Below are 16,955 nucleotides of genomic sequence, written 5' to 3'. Positions count from 1 at the left end.
AGGCGGATCTCTGTGAGTTCGAGACCAGCCTGGTCTACAGAGCTAGTTCCAGGACAGGCTCCAAAGCCACAGAGAAACCCTGTCTCGAAAAAGCAAAAAAAAAAAAAAATGAAATCATAAATATCACATTTATCAGTGCTTCAGTCTGTTGTACAGATACAGTACTTTGTTTAGCTATGCAGTTGTTGATGGCTTTGTGCTGTTTCCACACAGACCGCTGAGTAGCGCTGTCTGAACATGTACCACAACGTTTTAGTGCTTTGGGTGTATGCTGGGAAGGAAAGTGGCCCCATGAGATGGTAAATACACTGATCTTATTCATGTCGCCAACTGGTTTGCCACAGCAACTGTGCCGTTTTACATTATTTTCATTATGGTCATCTTAGTAGATATGAGAGGTTATCCGTTGAGGGTTGATTTCTAGTTTTAATTGCTAATGCCGTTGAGCTCTTTTGCACATGCTTGTTAACTGTTTATGGATTTTCTTTGGGAAAATATTCAAGACTTTTACCCACTTTTCAGTTGAGCTATGTTTCATTATGCAAGTAGAAATTTAGTCTTAAAGATGTCAAGAAAAGTTCATGCATATCTAGGTTATGATAATGGAGTTATGATAAACTAATGGAGGGTAATGGATGGTTTAAAATGATTAAATTCTTAACTATTGTATAAACTAAATTGGCAACACCGTAGAGAAAAAAACACTGCACTATATGGGGTGAGGATGGGCACATCCAAAGGGTATATTTAATGACTTGAAATGCTATCTACTTAGTAAAAAAAAAAAATGTTTATCAAAACTTTCGGTAGAGGTGTTCTCTCCCTTCAGGACTTACTCTTCCCGCTAAGCACCTTCATATAAGGATGGCAGAAAAGTTTATTTACCTAGGGTCTTTACACTCTTCCCTCAGACAGAACCTACAGCTCTGTTCAAACCTCCCATGTACACACACACTACTTTATGCACGCCTTGCAAAAATTCTTTTACATACTGCCCAAAATTAACAATGATGGAAAGAAGCTGCCTAGAACACCCACATCAAAATAATATAATCATCCCAATGCCTTCAAACCCACAACTGTGTGACAAAATTGTCATATTTTAGCTAAAGCCAAAAACACATAAATTATTTTTGAAAAAAAGTCTTACATTTTGTTCTGCCAATGAATAAACAAGCTGTGGAAGAATGTCGCCCTTCACAACTGCTTCTGCTAAGTCATCATTGTAATTGGCCAATCTCCCCAGAGCCAAAGCAGCAGTCTGCTGAATTGTTGGGACCACATCCAGAAGAAGAGGCCTCAGCAAAGACATTACACCTGAGTTAAATTATGAAAAACAGAAATCAGCAAAAGTGTTATTAGAAAACAAAACATGGGAGCTGGGGAGGTGGCTCAGTGCTTGAGAGCATTTGCTGCTCTTGCAGGGTTCCTGCATTCAGTTTCCCGTAACCACATGGCTACTTACAGCTTTCTGCAACATCTAATCCCAGGGATCTGTCCTCTCTGGCCTTCTCAGAAACTAGATATATGTATACATATGTGCAGGCAAAACACATACACATAAAAGATTTTCAAACATGTGATTTAACATATACACACACAAAATAAGGGTAAAAATTCCATCAAAAACAAAAAACAACTAATAACCAGATATCACAGTGTATGTCTGCAATCTCAGCATTTAGGAAAAAGCAGAGTAATCACAAGTTCAAAGCTAGCCTAGGTTACAAAGAGAGACGCTACAATGTACAGATGTATACCTGGTGATGGAGGAAGGTCATTGGTTAATTAAATAAAGAAGCTGCTTGCCCTGATAGGTTAGAACGTAGATGGGAGGAGTAAACAGAACAGAACTCTGGGAGGAAGAGGAAGTGAGCTCAGAGACTCGACAGCTCTCCTCGAGGGGGCAGACGCCTCAGAGAGACATGATGCTCCACTCCTGCGGGCAGAGGCAAGAGCTCTGCTCTCTGAGGCACACGCGATGAAGCTCCGACCCAGGATGGACGTAGGCTAGAATCTTCCCGGTAAGCGCACCTTGGGGTGCGACACACATGATTGGAAATGGGTTAGTCCAGGAGCGAGAGTTAGCCGAGAAAAGGGCTAGAGCTAAAGAGCCAAGCAGTCATTAAAAGAATACAGTGTCCGTGTAATTATCTCGGGTAAAGCTAACTGGGTGGCGGGACACAGCCCACGGCTCCAATTACTACAACCTGGTATCAAATTGGACAAGATACAAAATCATGCAAACTCTTTTTAAAATATATTGATGATCTCATGATCCTTTTGGCAGCACATATCCAGTATATGCTAATAGCTTCACTAGCCCCATCCCATCCATCAGACCCTGTAAGCTACCAGTCCCTCTCCACTCCCATACCCTCCTATATCCCTGCAAGCTCAGTAGGCTCTTAAACGCAGCCTGCTGCTACATAGAGAGAGGATCAAGAGGTGAGTTATCACCCACCCCGGTGGGCCACCCCACTCTCTAGGCCTTCTATACTGGGACAAACCCTGGGCCCTCCCCCACCTGCCTCAGCTTCTCTAGTCAGTCAGCAGGCAAGCATCCTGCATGTAGTCTGCTCCAATAACACCACTCCATCCATCAGACTCTACAAGCTACAAGTTCCACTCTGCCCCCAAGCCCTTCTATGCCCCAACCCTGCAACCTCAAAGGAATTCTGAAGCACACGCTGCAACTACACAGAGAGGACCAAAACAGAGGAACAAGAGAGAAGACCAAGAGATGAACTTTGAAACACAAGCTGTGACTACACAGAGTAGACCAAGAGATCAAACCAAGAGAGCAGATCAAGACAGAAAGACAAAAGAAAGGGCCAAGAGAGACCTCAGTGGCTCCCTGAGACAAGAGAGTGACAGTATAGAGCAGGCCAAGAACTGTTCCCAAAGACTGGTTGTCTAACCACTGCAAGGATTGGACCAAGAAGCAGAGACACTGCTGGCACCAATTTGAGGAAGAGATGGGAAGGTGCCAATGCAAGAATTCATCCAACAACCTAAAAAGCAACATGGTAACACCAGAACCCAGTACAACAGAAAGATTTGATTATCCTAACCCAGAAGAAGCAGAAGAAAACGTAACTTTATGTTGTTACCTTTAACAACAATGACGTTGGAGATCTTTAAAGAGGAAATGAAAAATTCCCTTAAAGAAATTGAGGAAAAGAAAAACAAAAAATGGAAGAAACCAATAACTTTCTCAAAGAAAACCAAGAAAAAATAATCAAACAGGTGAAGCGAACAGTTCAAACAGTTCAAGACTTGAAGACTGAAACAGAGGCAATAAAGAAAACATAAACCGAGGGAGTTCTGGACATGGAAAATTTGGGTAAATGAACGGGAACTTCAGAGGCACGCATAACCAACAGAATAAAAGAGATGGAGGAGAGAATCTAAGGTGTTAAAGATAATATAGAGGAAATAGATTCATTGGTCAAAGAAAACATTACATTCAACAAAATCTTAACATAAAACATCCAGGAAATCTGGGACCCATGAAAAGACCAAACCTAAGAATAACAGGGATAGAAACTCCTGGGTATGTGAATGAAGGGTGACTAGTCAAAGGCCACCAAAGAAATAGACACTGTGATCTATGTGATTTTGGTGTAGGAAGGTCTTTTTTCTATGTGCTGCCTTCATTGGTCAAATAACTGCCTAGGCCTTTTGATAGGGCAGAACTTAGATAGGCGGGAAAGACAGGACTGGATCCTGGGAGGAAGAAGGCAGTGTGGCAGATGACATGGCTCTCCTCTCTGAGACAGACGCTGGTTAGACTCATGCCGGTAAGCCACAGTCAAGCGGCAATACACATTAATGAGATGGGCTAAATGAATACGTAAAAATTAGACAAAAAGAGGCTAGATATAATGGGCCAGGCAGTGTTTAAATGAATACAGTTTCTGTGTAATTATTTCGGGTGTAAGCTAGCCGAGCGGCCAGGCGCCAGGAACGCAGCCCGCCGCCCTCTTTACTACATGATTTGTTTATGTAAACTTAATATAATTGCAAAATCTCTACTCTGTCACAAACTGAATGTGATGAAGTGAAGGATACATGTGGAAAGCTTCACTGATTCAAGGTACTAGGTTATGACCCTTGTACAGAGACAACAAGTGTTCCTTTGGTTATGCTTTTTATGTGGAACCAACATTATTAGTAAATAGATTTGATACACAGTGTGATAAGAACAGGACATAATTCTCAGAAGTTTTTGCCTCAGTGTCTATAAAAATAAATTTTCCGTGAACTAAAAATGGGGGAAAAATGAATAAATAAATCAGTTCTTTAAAAAAAAATAAAAGACACAGGCTAAAAGAATGGATACTAAACAGGATTCATTCTTTCACTGTATACAAGAAATACAACTCAACCTCAAAGACAGGCATTACCTCACCTCAGAGTAAAGGGTTGGGAAAAGATTTTTCAATCAAATTGACCTAAGAAACAAGCAGGTGTAGCTATTTTAATATCGAACAAAATAGACTTCAAACTAAAATCAATCAGAAGAGATGGAGAATGACACTTTATACTCATAACTGGAACAATCCATCAAGATGAAGTCTCAATCCTAAAGATCTATACCCCAAATACAAGAACACCCACATGTGTAAAAATTACTAAAGCTTAAATCGCACATCAAACCCCACACACACACTAATATTAGATTTCAACATCCCACTCTCCCCAATGGACAGGTTAACCAGACAGAAACTTAACAGAGAAATGAGGGAACTAACAGATGTCATGACTCAAATGGACTTAACAGACATCTACAGAACATTCCACCCAAACACAAAAGAATATATCTTCTTCTCAACACCTCATGGAACATTCTCTAAAATTGATCACATATTCATTAACAAAGCAAACCTCAACAAATACAAAAAATTGGGAAAAAAACCTACATCTTATAGGATCATTGTGGTTTAAAGTTAGAATTTAACAGCAAAAATCGCAGAAAGCCTACAAATTCATGGAAATTGAACATTGCTCTGTTGAATCACCCCTGGGTCAAGGAAGAAAGAAAGAAAGATTTGCTAGAATTCAATGAAAATGAAGGCACAACATACCCACACCTATGAGACACTATGAAAGCAGTGCTAAGAGGAAAGTTCATAGCACTAAGTGCCTACATAAAGAATGTGGAGAAATCTCACGTTAATGACTAAACAGCACAACTGAAAGCTCTAGGGCAAAAAAAAGCAAACTCGCCCAGGAGAAGTAGATGAAAAGAAATACTCAAATTGAGGGCTGAAATCAATAAAATATAAACAAAAAAAATACAAAGAATCAATGCAACAAAAAGCTGGCTGTTTGAGAAAATCAACAAGATAGACAAACCATTATCCAAACTAACTAAAAGGCAGAGGAAGAACATTCAAATTAACAAAAGCAGAAATAAAAAGGGGGACATAAAAACAGACACTGAGGAAATTCAGAGAATCATTAGGTCATACTACAAAAACCTGTACTCCACAAAATTGGAAAATATAAAATAAATGGACAAATTTCTGGATAAATACCACATACCAAAATTAAATCAAGACCAAGTGAACAATTTAAATAGACTTATAACCTGAAAGGAAATAGAAACAGTCATCAAAAGCCTCCCAACTAAAAAAAAAAACAAAAACAAAAACAAAAAAACTAGGGCCAGATGGTTTCAGTGAAGAATTCTACCAAAACTTCAAAGAAGAGTTAATACCTATACTGCTCAAAGTGTTCCACATGATAGAAACAGAAGGAACATTGCCAAACTCTGGCTATGAGTCTACAATTACCCTGATACTGAACTCACACAAAGACTCAATTAAAAAAGAAAAAAACATACCAATCTCACTCATAATCATAGATGCAAAAATACTCAATAAAATACTGGCAAACCGAATTCAAGAACACATTTAAAAAAATCATCCATTATTCACTATGATCAAGTACGCTTCATTCCAGAGATGCAGGGATGGTTCAACATACAAAAATCTATAAATGTACTCCATCATGTAAATAAACTGAAAGAGAAAAAACATATGATCGTCTCATTAGATGCTTAAAAAGCATTTGACAAAATCCAACACCTCTTCATGATAAAGGTCTTGGAAAGATTGGGGATACAAGGAACATATCTAAACATAACAAAGGAAATATACAGGAAGCCAAAAGACAACATCAAACTGAATGGGGAGAAACTTAAAAGCAATTCCACTAAAATCAGGAACAAGACATGGCTGTCCACTCTCTCCATATCTCTTCAACATTGTTCTTGAAATTTTGGCTATAGCAATAAGACAACAAAAGGAGATCAAGGAGATCCAAATTGGAATGGAAGAAGTCAACTTCCGTTATTTGCAGATGATGTGATACTATACATAAGTGACCCGAAAAACTTTACCAGGGAGCTCCTCCTATAGCTGATAGAAGTCTTCAGTAATGTGGCAGGATACAAGATCAACTCAAAAGAAATCGGGTTTTTTTGGACTCCCTGATATCCAAATGATGAAAAAGCTAAGAAAGAAAGCAGAGAATCATCACCCTTCACAATAGCCACAAATAACATAAAATATCTTGGGATAACACTAACCAAAGAAGTGAAAGACCTATTCAACAAGAACTTTACATATTTGAAGACAGAATTTGAAGAAGATACCAGAAAATGGAAAGATCTCCCGTGTTCTTGGATAGATAGGACAAACATAATAAAAATGGCAATGCTACCAAAAGCAATCTGTAAATTCAGTGCGATCCCCATCAAAATCCCAACACAATTCTTCACAGGTCTTGAAAGAACAATACTCAACTTCATATGGAAAAACACTGATGACAGCTTATGTTGGAAAGTATGAGATGTGGAGTAAGGGGAACACTCCTCCACTGCTGGTGGGAGTGCAAACTTGTACGGTCGCTTTGGAAATCAGTACTGCAGTTTCTCAGAAAACTGGAAATCAATCTACCCATTATTACCACTCTTGATCATAATACCCAAAGGGTTCTCAATCATACCACAAGGATACTTGCTCAACTATGTTCACAGAAGAATTATTCACAATATCCGGAATCTGGAAACAACCTAGATGCCCCTCAACTGAAGAATAGATAAAGAAAATGTACATTTATACAATGGAGTATTACTCAGCTGTTAAAACAATGACATCATGAAATTTGCAGGCAAATGGAGGGAACTAGAAAAAAAATCATCCTGAGTAAAATAACCCAAACCCAGAAAGACAAACACAGTATGTACTCACTCATAAGTGAATATTAGATTTAAAGCAAAGGATAGCCAGGCTACAATCCCCAGCCCCAGAGAAGCTACCTAACAAGGAGGACCTTTAGAGGTATGGATGCATGGCTTGCCCTAGGAAGAGGAAGTAGATGAGTTCTCCTGGATAAACTGGAGGTAGGGGGCGGTAGAAGGGGGAACTGGGAATGAGGACATGAGAGAATGGTATGGTTGGGGGAAGGGTGGAGAGGGAGAGCAATAAAAGAGATATCTTGTAGAAGGAATCATTATGAGGTTAGGGAGAAACCTGATGCTAGGGAAATTCCCAGGAATCCCCAGGATGACCCCAGCTAAGACCCCTAGCAGTAGTGTAGAAGGAACCTGAACTGGCCTTCCCCTGTGATTACCCTAATTGTCATCATAGAACCTTCACTCAGTAAATTATGGAAGCAGATGCAGAGATCCACAGCCAAGCACCAAGCCAGGCTCTGCAAGTCTAGTTGAAGAGAGGGAGGAGGGGTTATATAAGTAAAAGGGTTAAGATCATGACAGGGAAATCTACAGAAAGAGCAGACTTGAGCTCATGAGAGCTCACAGACTCTAGATAGATAGGTGGGGAGCCTGCATGGGACCGACCTAGGCCCTCTGTTGTGTGGATTTGTCAGTTTATGGGATCCCTGGCAGTGGGACCAGGATCTACCCCTGGTGCATGAGCTGGACTTTGGAGCCCATTCCCTACGGTGGGATGCTTTGCTCAGCCTTGATGCAGGGGGAGGGGCTTGGTCCTGCCTCAACTTTATGTGCCAGGCTTTGCTGACTCTCCTTTCTGAGGAGTGGATGGGGGTGTGGTAGGGGCAAAGTGACAGGGAGCAGGAGGAGAGGAAAGAGGTAGAACTGTGGTTGGTATATAAAATGATTTTTTAAAAAAAAAAAAGTGAACACTAACAAGCATATGACAAAGTCTACACTGGCTGTATTGAGATTTCCTCTGCTGATACAATTAATCCAAAGCTCTTCACTTTGCCTCAAGCAGACTTTTTGGATGAGGGTGAAAAGCAGCCACATTCTTCACCAAAATATCGCAAAACCAGTCGCTAGGCCACATATTAATATCCCTCTCCTCTGAGACCTCTTGAGCCAGGCCCCACAGTTCAAATCACCCTCAGCACCACTGTCTTCCAGGATCCTCCTAGTGTGACCCATGAAGCTGTGCTTAAAGCATTCCATTGCTTTATTAACCCAAAGCTGCAAAATCCAAATTCTTCCAAATAAAATCATGGTCAGGCCTATCATAGCAATACCCCAGACCCTGGTACCAACTTCTGCCTTAATTAAGGTTTCTATTGCTGTAATTAAGGTTTCTATTGCTGTGAAGAGACACCATGACTATGACAATTCTTATAAAGGAAAATATTTCATTGGGACTGGCTTACAGTTCAGAAGTTGAGTCCATGCTCATCATGGCAGCATGTGGGTAGAGACATGGTGCTGGAGAGTAGCAGAGAGTTCTACATCTTGATCTGCAGGTAGCAGAAATGAATGCCACACTAGGTCTATCTTAAGCATCTGAGACCTCAGAGCCCACCCCCACGGTGACAGGCTTCCTCTAACAAGGCCACATCTACTCCAATAAGACCACAACTCTTTGTGGTGCCACTCCCTACAACCAAGCATTCAAACACATGAGTCTATGGGTTTGTGGAATCTTCCTTCATGGTTAAGGAAAGCTGCTGAGGCCAGCTATTATTTTGAGGAAGTTTTATTGGGCTTTGTGGTTTCTCTTTTGTATATTCTAGGTGTTAACTTTTTGTTGGGTGCTGGTGAAGGCTCTTCATTCAGTTAAGTCAACTTTGTGGTGTTGTACTTTGTCACTGAGAATAGCCTCACAATGGTGACTCTCCTGTCCCTGCCTCCTAAACACTGGGATGACAGGTGTACAGCACCACACACAGCTTGAATTTTCTCAAAAAATATATAAAATGTAAATCTTCAAGGTGCTGGTAACACGTTGTCCTCAAAGAACTTCAGAGAAATTGTGAAGGAGGACCTTCCAGTCCCTAAGGAGGGATTCCTTGCTCAGCCTATATACAGGAGAGAGGGCCTTGGTCCTGCCTCAATGGGATGTGACAGACTTTGTTGACTCCCCGTGTGAGGCCTAACCCTCTCTGAGGAGACAATGTGGTGGCGTGGGGGTGGGGGGAGATGAGAGCAGTGGGAGGAGGAGACAGAGGGGGAACTGAGATTGGTATATAAAATAAAAATCATTTTATTGAGATTGTTTTAAAAAAAAATAGGGAAAAAAGAAAGATGATCTCAATACATTGTAATGTATGCATCTAGAGAAGGATTGCTCTCTGCTTTCCTACAGCCAAGCAGGCTCTGGGGGACATAGAGAAGTTCTCAATCTGTTTACTAATTCAGCAAACACTTGTACAGTCTTCCTATCTGTTAGGAGCTTCCCTGAGAAGCTAACAAACATCAACGCTCTTAATCCTCACTTCAGTTCTGTCAGGTAAATACTATTATTGGCAGCATCAGCCGCTAAGGAGTATTTCTCCCATTGTCTATCACAGCTGACAGATTTAGAATATACACTCAAAGGCTCAGCCTGTGGGACTCATTTTCCGTGCTCCAGCATCACTCCAGCAACTCAAAGCTCCACTCATTTTGCTGACAAAACTACCCTGCTCTTCACTCCATCAACACTGTTACCAGTGAGATTTAAACTGAAAGAGTGTGTCAATAACATAAAAGTTATCTCAAAGCCATAGATACAACCTTAGCTTTGTTATACAATGCTTGCCTACCATGTACAAGGCCTTAGGGTCAATCCCCAGAACTACATTTTTAAAGTTACTTCAAATTAAGTTTGCATTACACTAGAAACAAAACGATTGGAATATGTTTATAATTGCATAAGGAAATAGTAAATGGACTTTTATGTTGTTATCAAATGAGCATTTAAGTTTTGTGTGCCTAATTGTTTCTTTCCAGCTAAGATCTCTTTCCCAAACTTCAGTCCTTGTCCCCATACTGCTCACCACAGTTAATACCCCAAGTGAGTACATGTCCCTGACATACTTCAGCCTCCAGAAGGAATCACAACTCCCTCTGTGTTGTGTGTCTGTTGCTATTGAATGGTGCTGGTGTCCAAGCAACTGGAAAAGCCTGGCAGTAAACTCTCTAATGCAGAAAGTGAGCCCCACAATTCCTCTAACTCCAAGCCTGTGGCTGTGTATTTACTCAAGAGAAACACAAACATCATGAGAATCCTGCTTTCCTCTCCAGCCTCCCCTCACTCACGAGTGATAACTAAACATCCACCATTTCTGTTCAGCATCAGCTTTGCATTTGTGCTTAGGCCTTTACACAAAATACTCTCTCTGCCTAAATGCAGTTGATGTGGCTAATTTCTAGCAAATGCAGGGGAGCGAACACTTAAACTTAGTTGTGTCTTTTAAACAATACCTCTCATTCCCAAATTGGCTTAAGTTCCCTTCAGATACACATCAACTTTAAACACACAGCAATACATAACAGCAGTGTTCACAGAATTCCATTATGAAACAAGCCCTGATAGACAAAGACATTCCTTTTAGCCTCATGCAAGTGTCATGAGGGCTCAGTACCCATCCATCTTGTGGATGTGATAAATCTGCACTGAATGACAAATGAAGAGGACTTGTGAAAGTCAGTGTACAATTTTCTCTCCTTACAGTTAAATTGTGGTTCCAAAGAAAATACATAACACCGCATTCATAAATAAATTTTAGTTGCAAGATGCCAGGTATCAGAAACTACTATTATCATAGCTTTAGGAAATTCATATTGGTCATTCAAACTGTTCCTTCTTAGGTTGGAGCGATGACTCAGTGATCAAGAACACCGGCTGTTCTTCCAAAGGACCTGGGTTCAATTCCCAGCCCTACACGGCAGATCACAAGTATCTATAACTGCAGTTCTAGGTGATCTAGTGCCTTCTTGTGGCCTCTGTGGGCACCAGGCATGTATGTGGTGCACAGAAACACCCATTAAAATAAAGTGTTTCCTCACCTAAAATCACCCCACAAAGTTTTAATTTGAAGATCTTCTAGGGAGACCAAAACTCTGGGCAGGTGTTGCCTATTTTTACTAATGTGTTTTCCCTTCTGTAATACATACCCACTGCATTCGTCTGTCAGCAAAAGATAGACTATCTAGGAAGGAGACCACCAGTGAACAAGAGGGACAGACTGAAAGGATGACCTCTGCAAGAGCTTCATGGCAGGTATTCACAAAGGAAATATTTGTAAGACAGTTAATTAAAACTCTGAGGTTTCGGGTGCAGCTCAATGTTAGCATAGCCAAGGCTTAAATTCAATATCCAGCATCATGCACCCAAAATCCACCTCCAGTTAGGAGCAATCCATTATTTTGTACATATTTCACCTACTCTAAAAGATTTGAGACAGTTTATATGTATACATCAGAGAAAGTTTAGTTTTAAAGACATGTATATATGGTATAAGACATCCTTAACATAGCAGAGGCCTCCGGTTCAGTTCTCAGCACACATAAAAAGACATGGAACTAGATAACAACAAATACTCATGTGGTGAAGATGGGCACTGATAACTGTATCAGAAATACAGATGGGATTCCACAGAAATTCAGTTCTGCACATGAGTTTCCTGGCAGCAAAAAAAAATGAACATAGATGTTATAAAATAAAATAAAGAATAAATTTTTGACGAGAATTTTATGCCCAGATACAAGCATTAAACAAAACATTTAAAGCTTGCAGAATAAATAAGCATGTCTTCCTATTAGATATTTGTGACATGATAATCACTGCCTTCACTGATTGATTTAAAGAAGTTATGAAAAAAGCCAGTTTTTAAAAAATGATTTCATCTTTTAAAATTGTATGTTGAAAGTCAGGTGTGGTGATACACATGCATCATCAGATGTTGAAAGTGTGACTTCCACTGCACAGTGAGTCAGTACAATAGAGGGAGCAGAAGGATAAATAACAGGGCATGCTTGAAAGATGTGGGGAATAACTGTTTTATATTTATCTAAATTTATATACAATACATATGACTGTGTATAATGTAAGGAAGTTATACTCCCACCCCCAGGAGCTATAAACTAATTAATAAATTAAGGTACATGTATGAGAAACTTCTTTTTGATTTGTTGTTTAGGCTAAATCCTCAGCACACATAAATAATATAGGTCACTGTCATTTTCCTTGGTTGCTCCCAGAAGTTGAAGGTAAATAAATACCCATTGCCAAGGACAGCATGCACTTTTGACTTAGAACTCAAAAGATTTGAACTGGAACTGACCTAAAAGCCTCCTCCCTGGGCAATACTTGAAGGCACTATACAAGCTGCTGAGGAAGGAAAACATTTCGATGGTTGTCATGACTCAGCTGTAACACCTATGACCACAACAATGACCAGCACAGTAAGATACTTCTGAAAGTTCAGGGGCAGAATTCATATCTTGGCAGCAACCAACAGGTGTCTAATTGAACTCAAAACCCACTTAACAGAGGGCAAATTGTGCCTGGTACTGTAAACACTGACAACTACTTAGGGCTAGTGAGGTCATGGATCTTAGACTTTCCTAAATCAGTATAATCCCTAAGGACATTCTAAATTCTTTTTTTTTTTTTTTTTTTTTTTTTGGTTTTTCGAGACAGGGTTTCTCTGTGGTTTTGGAGCCTGTCCTGGAACTAGCTCTTGTAGACCAGGCTGGTCTCGAACTCACAGAGATCCGCCTGCCTCTGCCTCCCGAGTGCTGGGATTAAAGGCGTGCGCCACCACCGCCCGGCGGACATTCTAAATTCTAATCCTTAGGACTACAGCCAAGTGTAAATCACATCCCTCATAAAAGACGTTTCTTTTTGTGGTTACATTCCAGACAGCCACGAGTGCCAGAATGCAGAGAACTGACCACGGGGTTCCTAGCCCCAATCAATGCATCTACCGCACTCTCCTCCACCTACAGCTCAGGAAACATTTGGAAGAAATGGTGGGGAGACTGCAAGAGCCAGAGGATGAGGGGGTCTGCTGTGAGACTGTGCCTTCTAGCTGTGACAGAAAAGCTACAGCCATGAAAGCTCAGCAACATGACTGCCTAAACAAGACAAACGATTCCAACAATGGCTGACATCCCAACATAAGTTGGGGGAAATATACTAAGGTTCCTCCCATCCCTAGATGAAAAGCTACAAGCCATTAGCACCTGCTGAGAGAGGAAGAATTGGTCTTCCCCAGGGATGAGTGCCAATACCAAGCCATCAGCCCTAGAAACATACACGTGCAGCCAGCCCTGAAGGAACCCAACAGGTTGTATTCATACATTTATTTCATTCGCATGTACATGTAACGATGATGGTTAAAGAAGAGGAGGCCATGGATTTAGGAGGCAGAGGAGACAGAAATGGGAGGAGATGATGTAATAAGAATGTAAAATTCACTATCACATTGGACACTTCTACTATGGACACTCCGAGGATTGTGAATACATCTGCACAAACAGGGAATAAAAAAAATCACCTATATAAAACATCTGCAAAATAACAGATTTTTGTAAGTTTATTTTCTAACCAGTTACTGTTACGGGACTACCAAGCCTAGCTACAGAGTCAGAGACCTCCGGCATTCAGTTACATCCTGCAGATGAAGATCAAGATTGTCCCGAGAAACTCGACGCCCCAATACAGTGGGAAGTAGTCTAATGAAAATGTCTTCCCCTTTCTAGTCCCCCAGTTGTTTATTAACAAACAAAAAAGGAGGGAATGTAGGGTAAAACAGCCAAATGGAGCAGGAAGCGAACCAATCACTGAGCACCCAGAGCCAGTGAAAGAAACACACCTTGGATCTGAGACTTGAGCCAGGGAAAGAAACATCTTTATCCCTGAACCCAGGACCCAAAGAAACATGTCTTGCTCTGAAACCAGCGCCAAAGAAACACACTTTGTCCCTAGAATTAGAGCCAGTGAAAGAAACACAGTTTGGCCATGAAATCTGAGCCATCTCTGCTCCTGACCAACTAAACTAACTAATCCCTGAGAAGGAAAAACTAACCAATCCCTAGCCTCCCTGGGAAAGCTTCACCCCTAAGAAGCCCTATATAAACTTCTCTGCCCGTTCAGTTCAAAGTTCCCTTTTACCCCCACCCTGGCTGAGGCAGCCACTCTCCTAGACTCTTCCTTCCTAAATAAATCTCTTTCTTGGGTGATAGTCTTCATTCGCCAGCACAGAATAGAAGAACCTGGCTGGGGGGTCCCTTAGAGGACTGAACTGAAAAACTTTGCTGAGATGCTTCCTTGTGTGGGCTGAGCAAGGCTGAGCAGAACAGAGCAGAAGATCCTTGCTGGAATGCTCCCTAAGGGGTTGAGGGTGGGGGGCTGAGCAAGGCTGAACAGAAAAAATAACAAGTTTTCTCTAGAGCCGGAAAAGATTGCTACATATCTGCAAGGGGCTTCCCCTTTAGCAGAATGTTAGCAAAAGAAGTAACAACTTGGGCCAGAGAAGAACCAGATAGCTCTGCTAGGACATTATCTTAAGAGAACAGAGCAGAGCTCAGCTATACAGGATCTCCAGGAGAAGAACTGAATTGCTATATCCTGTGGGGAGACCATCCCCCACCACACCCCAGCTCTAGGTTGCCTGGCTTCCTTATAAATCAGGGCACCTTTCCTTCAGAGCTGAGCTGCCCTGTTGTGGCTCTACCTTACAGAGCTGTACTATTCTGGCTCTAAGTATAGCCTGGGTCCCCCCGTAAGTCAGGATGTCTTTGCAGCTCCACAGCTGTAACGCACTCCCCTACAATCCTCAGGAAGAACAGCAAAGCTCTTAACGGCTGAACCATCTCTCAAGCCCCATAACAATGTTTTCATGACAACCTCTCATAACTTAGTACTAATTTAGTGGTTGGGGGCAGGAGGTGGGTGTGCTTCTGAAAGGCCAGTGAAGAGTCCCGCATACTGACCTAAGGTAAAGGGCAACACAAGAGCCCCACATACTGACCTAATGCAACGTACCTTGAGAATAATGATGGTGAGTACATGAGACAAAATTACTTAGAATGAAGAACACGAAGATACTGTGACTGGGGAAATGTGGACTAAATTAATGAATTTCTGTCAATTTCAGCATTATAATTGTAACAATAAAATGTTGGCATACGTCACTAGTGGAAGTTAAATAGAAGGTAATAAGCCTGAATTTATCTCAAATTTTTCAAAATTAAAGATCTAAATGTTTTCCTCACTACTTCTACCAATGAAAATAACCAAGAATAAACACCAAAATCCCAGGGACAAAAGAAAGCACCAAAAAGGTACAGGGGTACATAAAACATCTGCAAAACAAAATAACAGATTTTTGAAGTTTATTTTCTAACCAGTAACTGTTTCAGGATTACCAAGCCCTAGCTACAGAGTCAGAGACCTCCAGCATTCAGTTACATCCTGCAGATGAAGAGCAAGATTAGTTTTCAAGATATCCTATAAGGAGGCTAGAGAGATGGTTCAGCAGTTAAGAGCACTGGCTGCTCTATCAGATGACCTGAGTTCAATTCCCAGCAACCAAATGGCAGTTCACAACTCCAGTTCCAGGGGATCCAACATTCACATATAGACAATCATGTAGATAAAACACCAATGCCCATGGAATAAAAATAAATCATTGAAAAAAGATATCCTCATAAACAGAAGGTTTTTTTAAGACAAAACAGTGACAGCAATCTCAGGGCTCAGCTTTGTGGCTCATGTTTGAGCTGGGCAAGGGCCACCCCTCCCTCTCTCTCCCCTTCTAGCCCCCCTCCCTGCCTCTTCCTCCTCTCACACCCCTTTTTGTCTCCCGCTCTCCATTCTCCAGTTCCCCCTCTTCCTCTCTTTGTCCCCTCTCTTTCTCTCTCCTTCCCTCTCCTCTTTCTCTCTGTCTCCCTCTACCCACCTCCCTCTTTTCCTACCTCACTTTTCCCATTCTTTCTCAGGCTAAGGAGTACAACTAGAGCTTCATAAGGATTTTACAAAACCATGTCTTTACCTACTTCCAATCTAGGAGCGTAACTTTCCTTTTAGCCTAACCAAGACCAAAAGTACTAAGAAATCCGTCTGTTATTTCTATTGTAAGGAAGTCTAAGATGATCAAAGGTGGCAAGAGGGAGCAAGCAAGGAGATGACTTCGGGAGTAAAGCACTTGCTGAGCCAGCTTACAGACCCTGCTAGGGATCCCCAGCACCCACAGAAAGGCAGGGCATGGTGGCAGGTGCCTGTGGTCCCCAAGCTGTGAGACTGCCAACAGCCAGTATTGCAGAAATGGCAGAGTCCAGATTTCTGTGTGAGGAAGACATACCTCTATCAACCACAGGAATGCCTGGCAGGAGTGCACGGGGCTCAGGGGTAAAATGGGTCTGATTAGGGTAGATTAACATCTATGCAAAATGACTTTCATACTGCTTTGAAATACCTGACACCCTGCCTGATTTCAGTGAAAATGAAAACAAAGACATCAAGTTGCCCTTTCACCCTCTTGGCTTCACCCACTAAGACCCCTACTGGGACTGAAATTGTACAGGAGGAACTTGGAGCTGTCTCCTCTAGTCCCCCACTCCCCAGCCTCACCCGCGAGCCCACACTCACCCACACACACAAAGCTTAGCAGGCAAGGGACCCACAAGTTCAGCAGCTCAGGGTTATTAAGGACGAATTAGGAGT

At 41.5% G+C, this 16,955-nt stretch overlaps 1 protein-coding gene across 1 annotated transcript in view; it reads right to left on the bottom strand.

The window, feature by feature from the left end:
- The window catches only part of LOC102001438 (sperm-associated antigen 6), a 50,411-nt gene that overhangs the window by 33,038 nt on the left and 418 nt on the right, over nt 1–16,955 (bottom strand). Inside the window, exon 3 of the mRNA XM_005370017.2 lies at nt 1,151–1,317. Within this exon, the coding sequence (XP_005370074.2) occupies nt 1,151–1,317 (167 nt within the window). The remainder of the gene's footprint in view (nt 1–1,150; nt 1,318–16,955) is intronic.

This window comes from Microtus ochrogaster, unplaced genomic scaffold (assembly GCF_000317375.1).
Source record: "Microtus ochrogaster isolate Prairie Vole_2 unplaced genomic scaffold, MicOch1.0 UNK68, whole genome shotgun sequence".
Taxonomy (NCBI): Eukaryota; Metazoa; Chordata; class Mammalia; order Rodentia; family Cricetidae; genus Microtus; species Microtus ochrogaster.
Note: the sequence above shows the minus strand (reverse complement) of the source record. Positions and strands in the feature narration are given on the sequence as shown.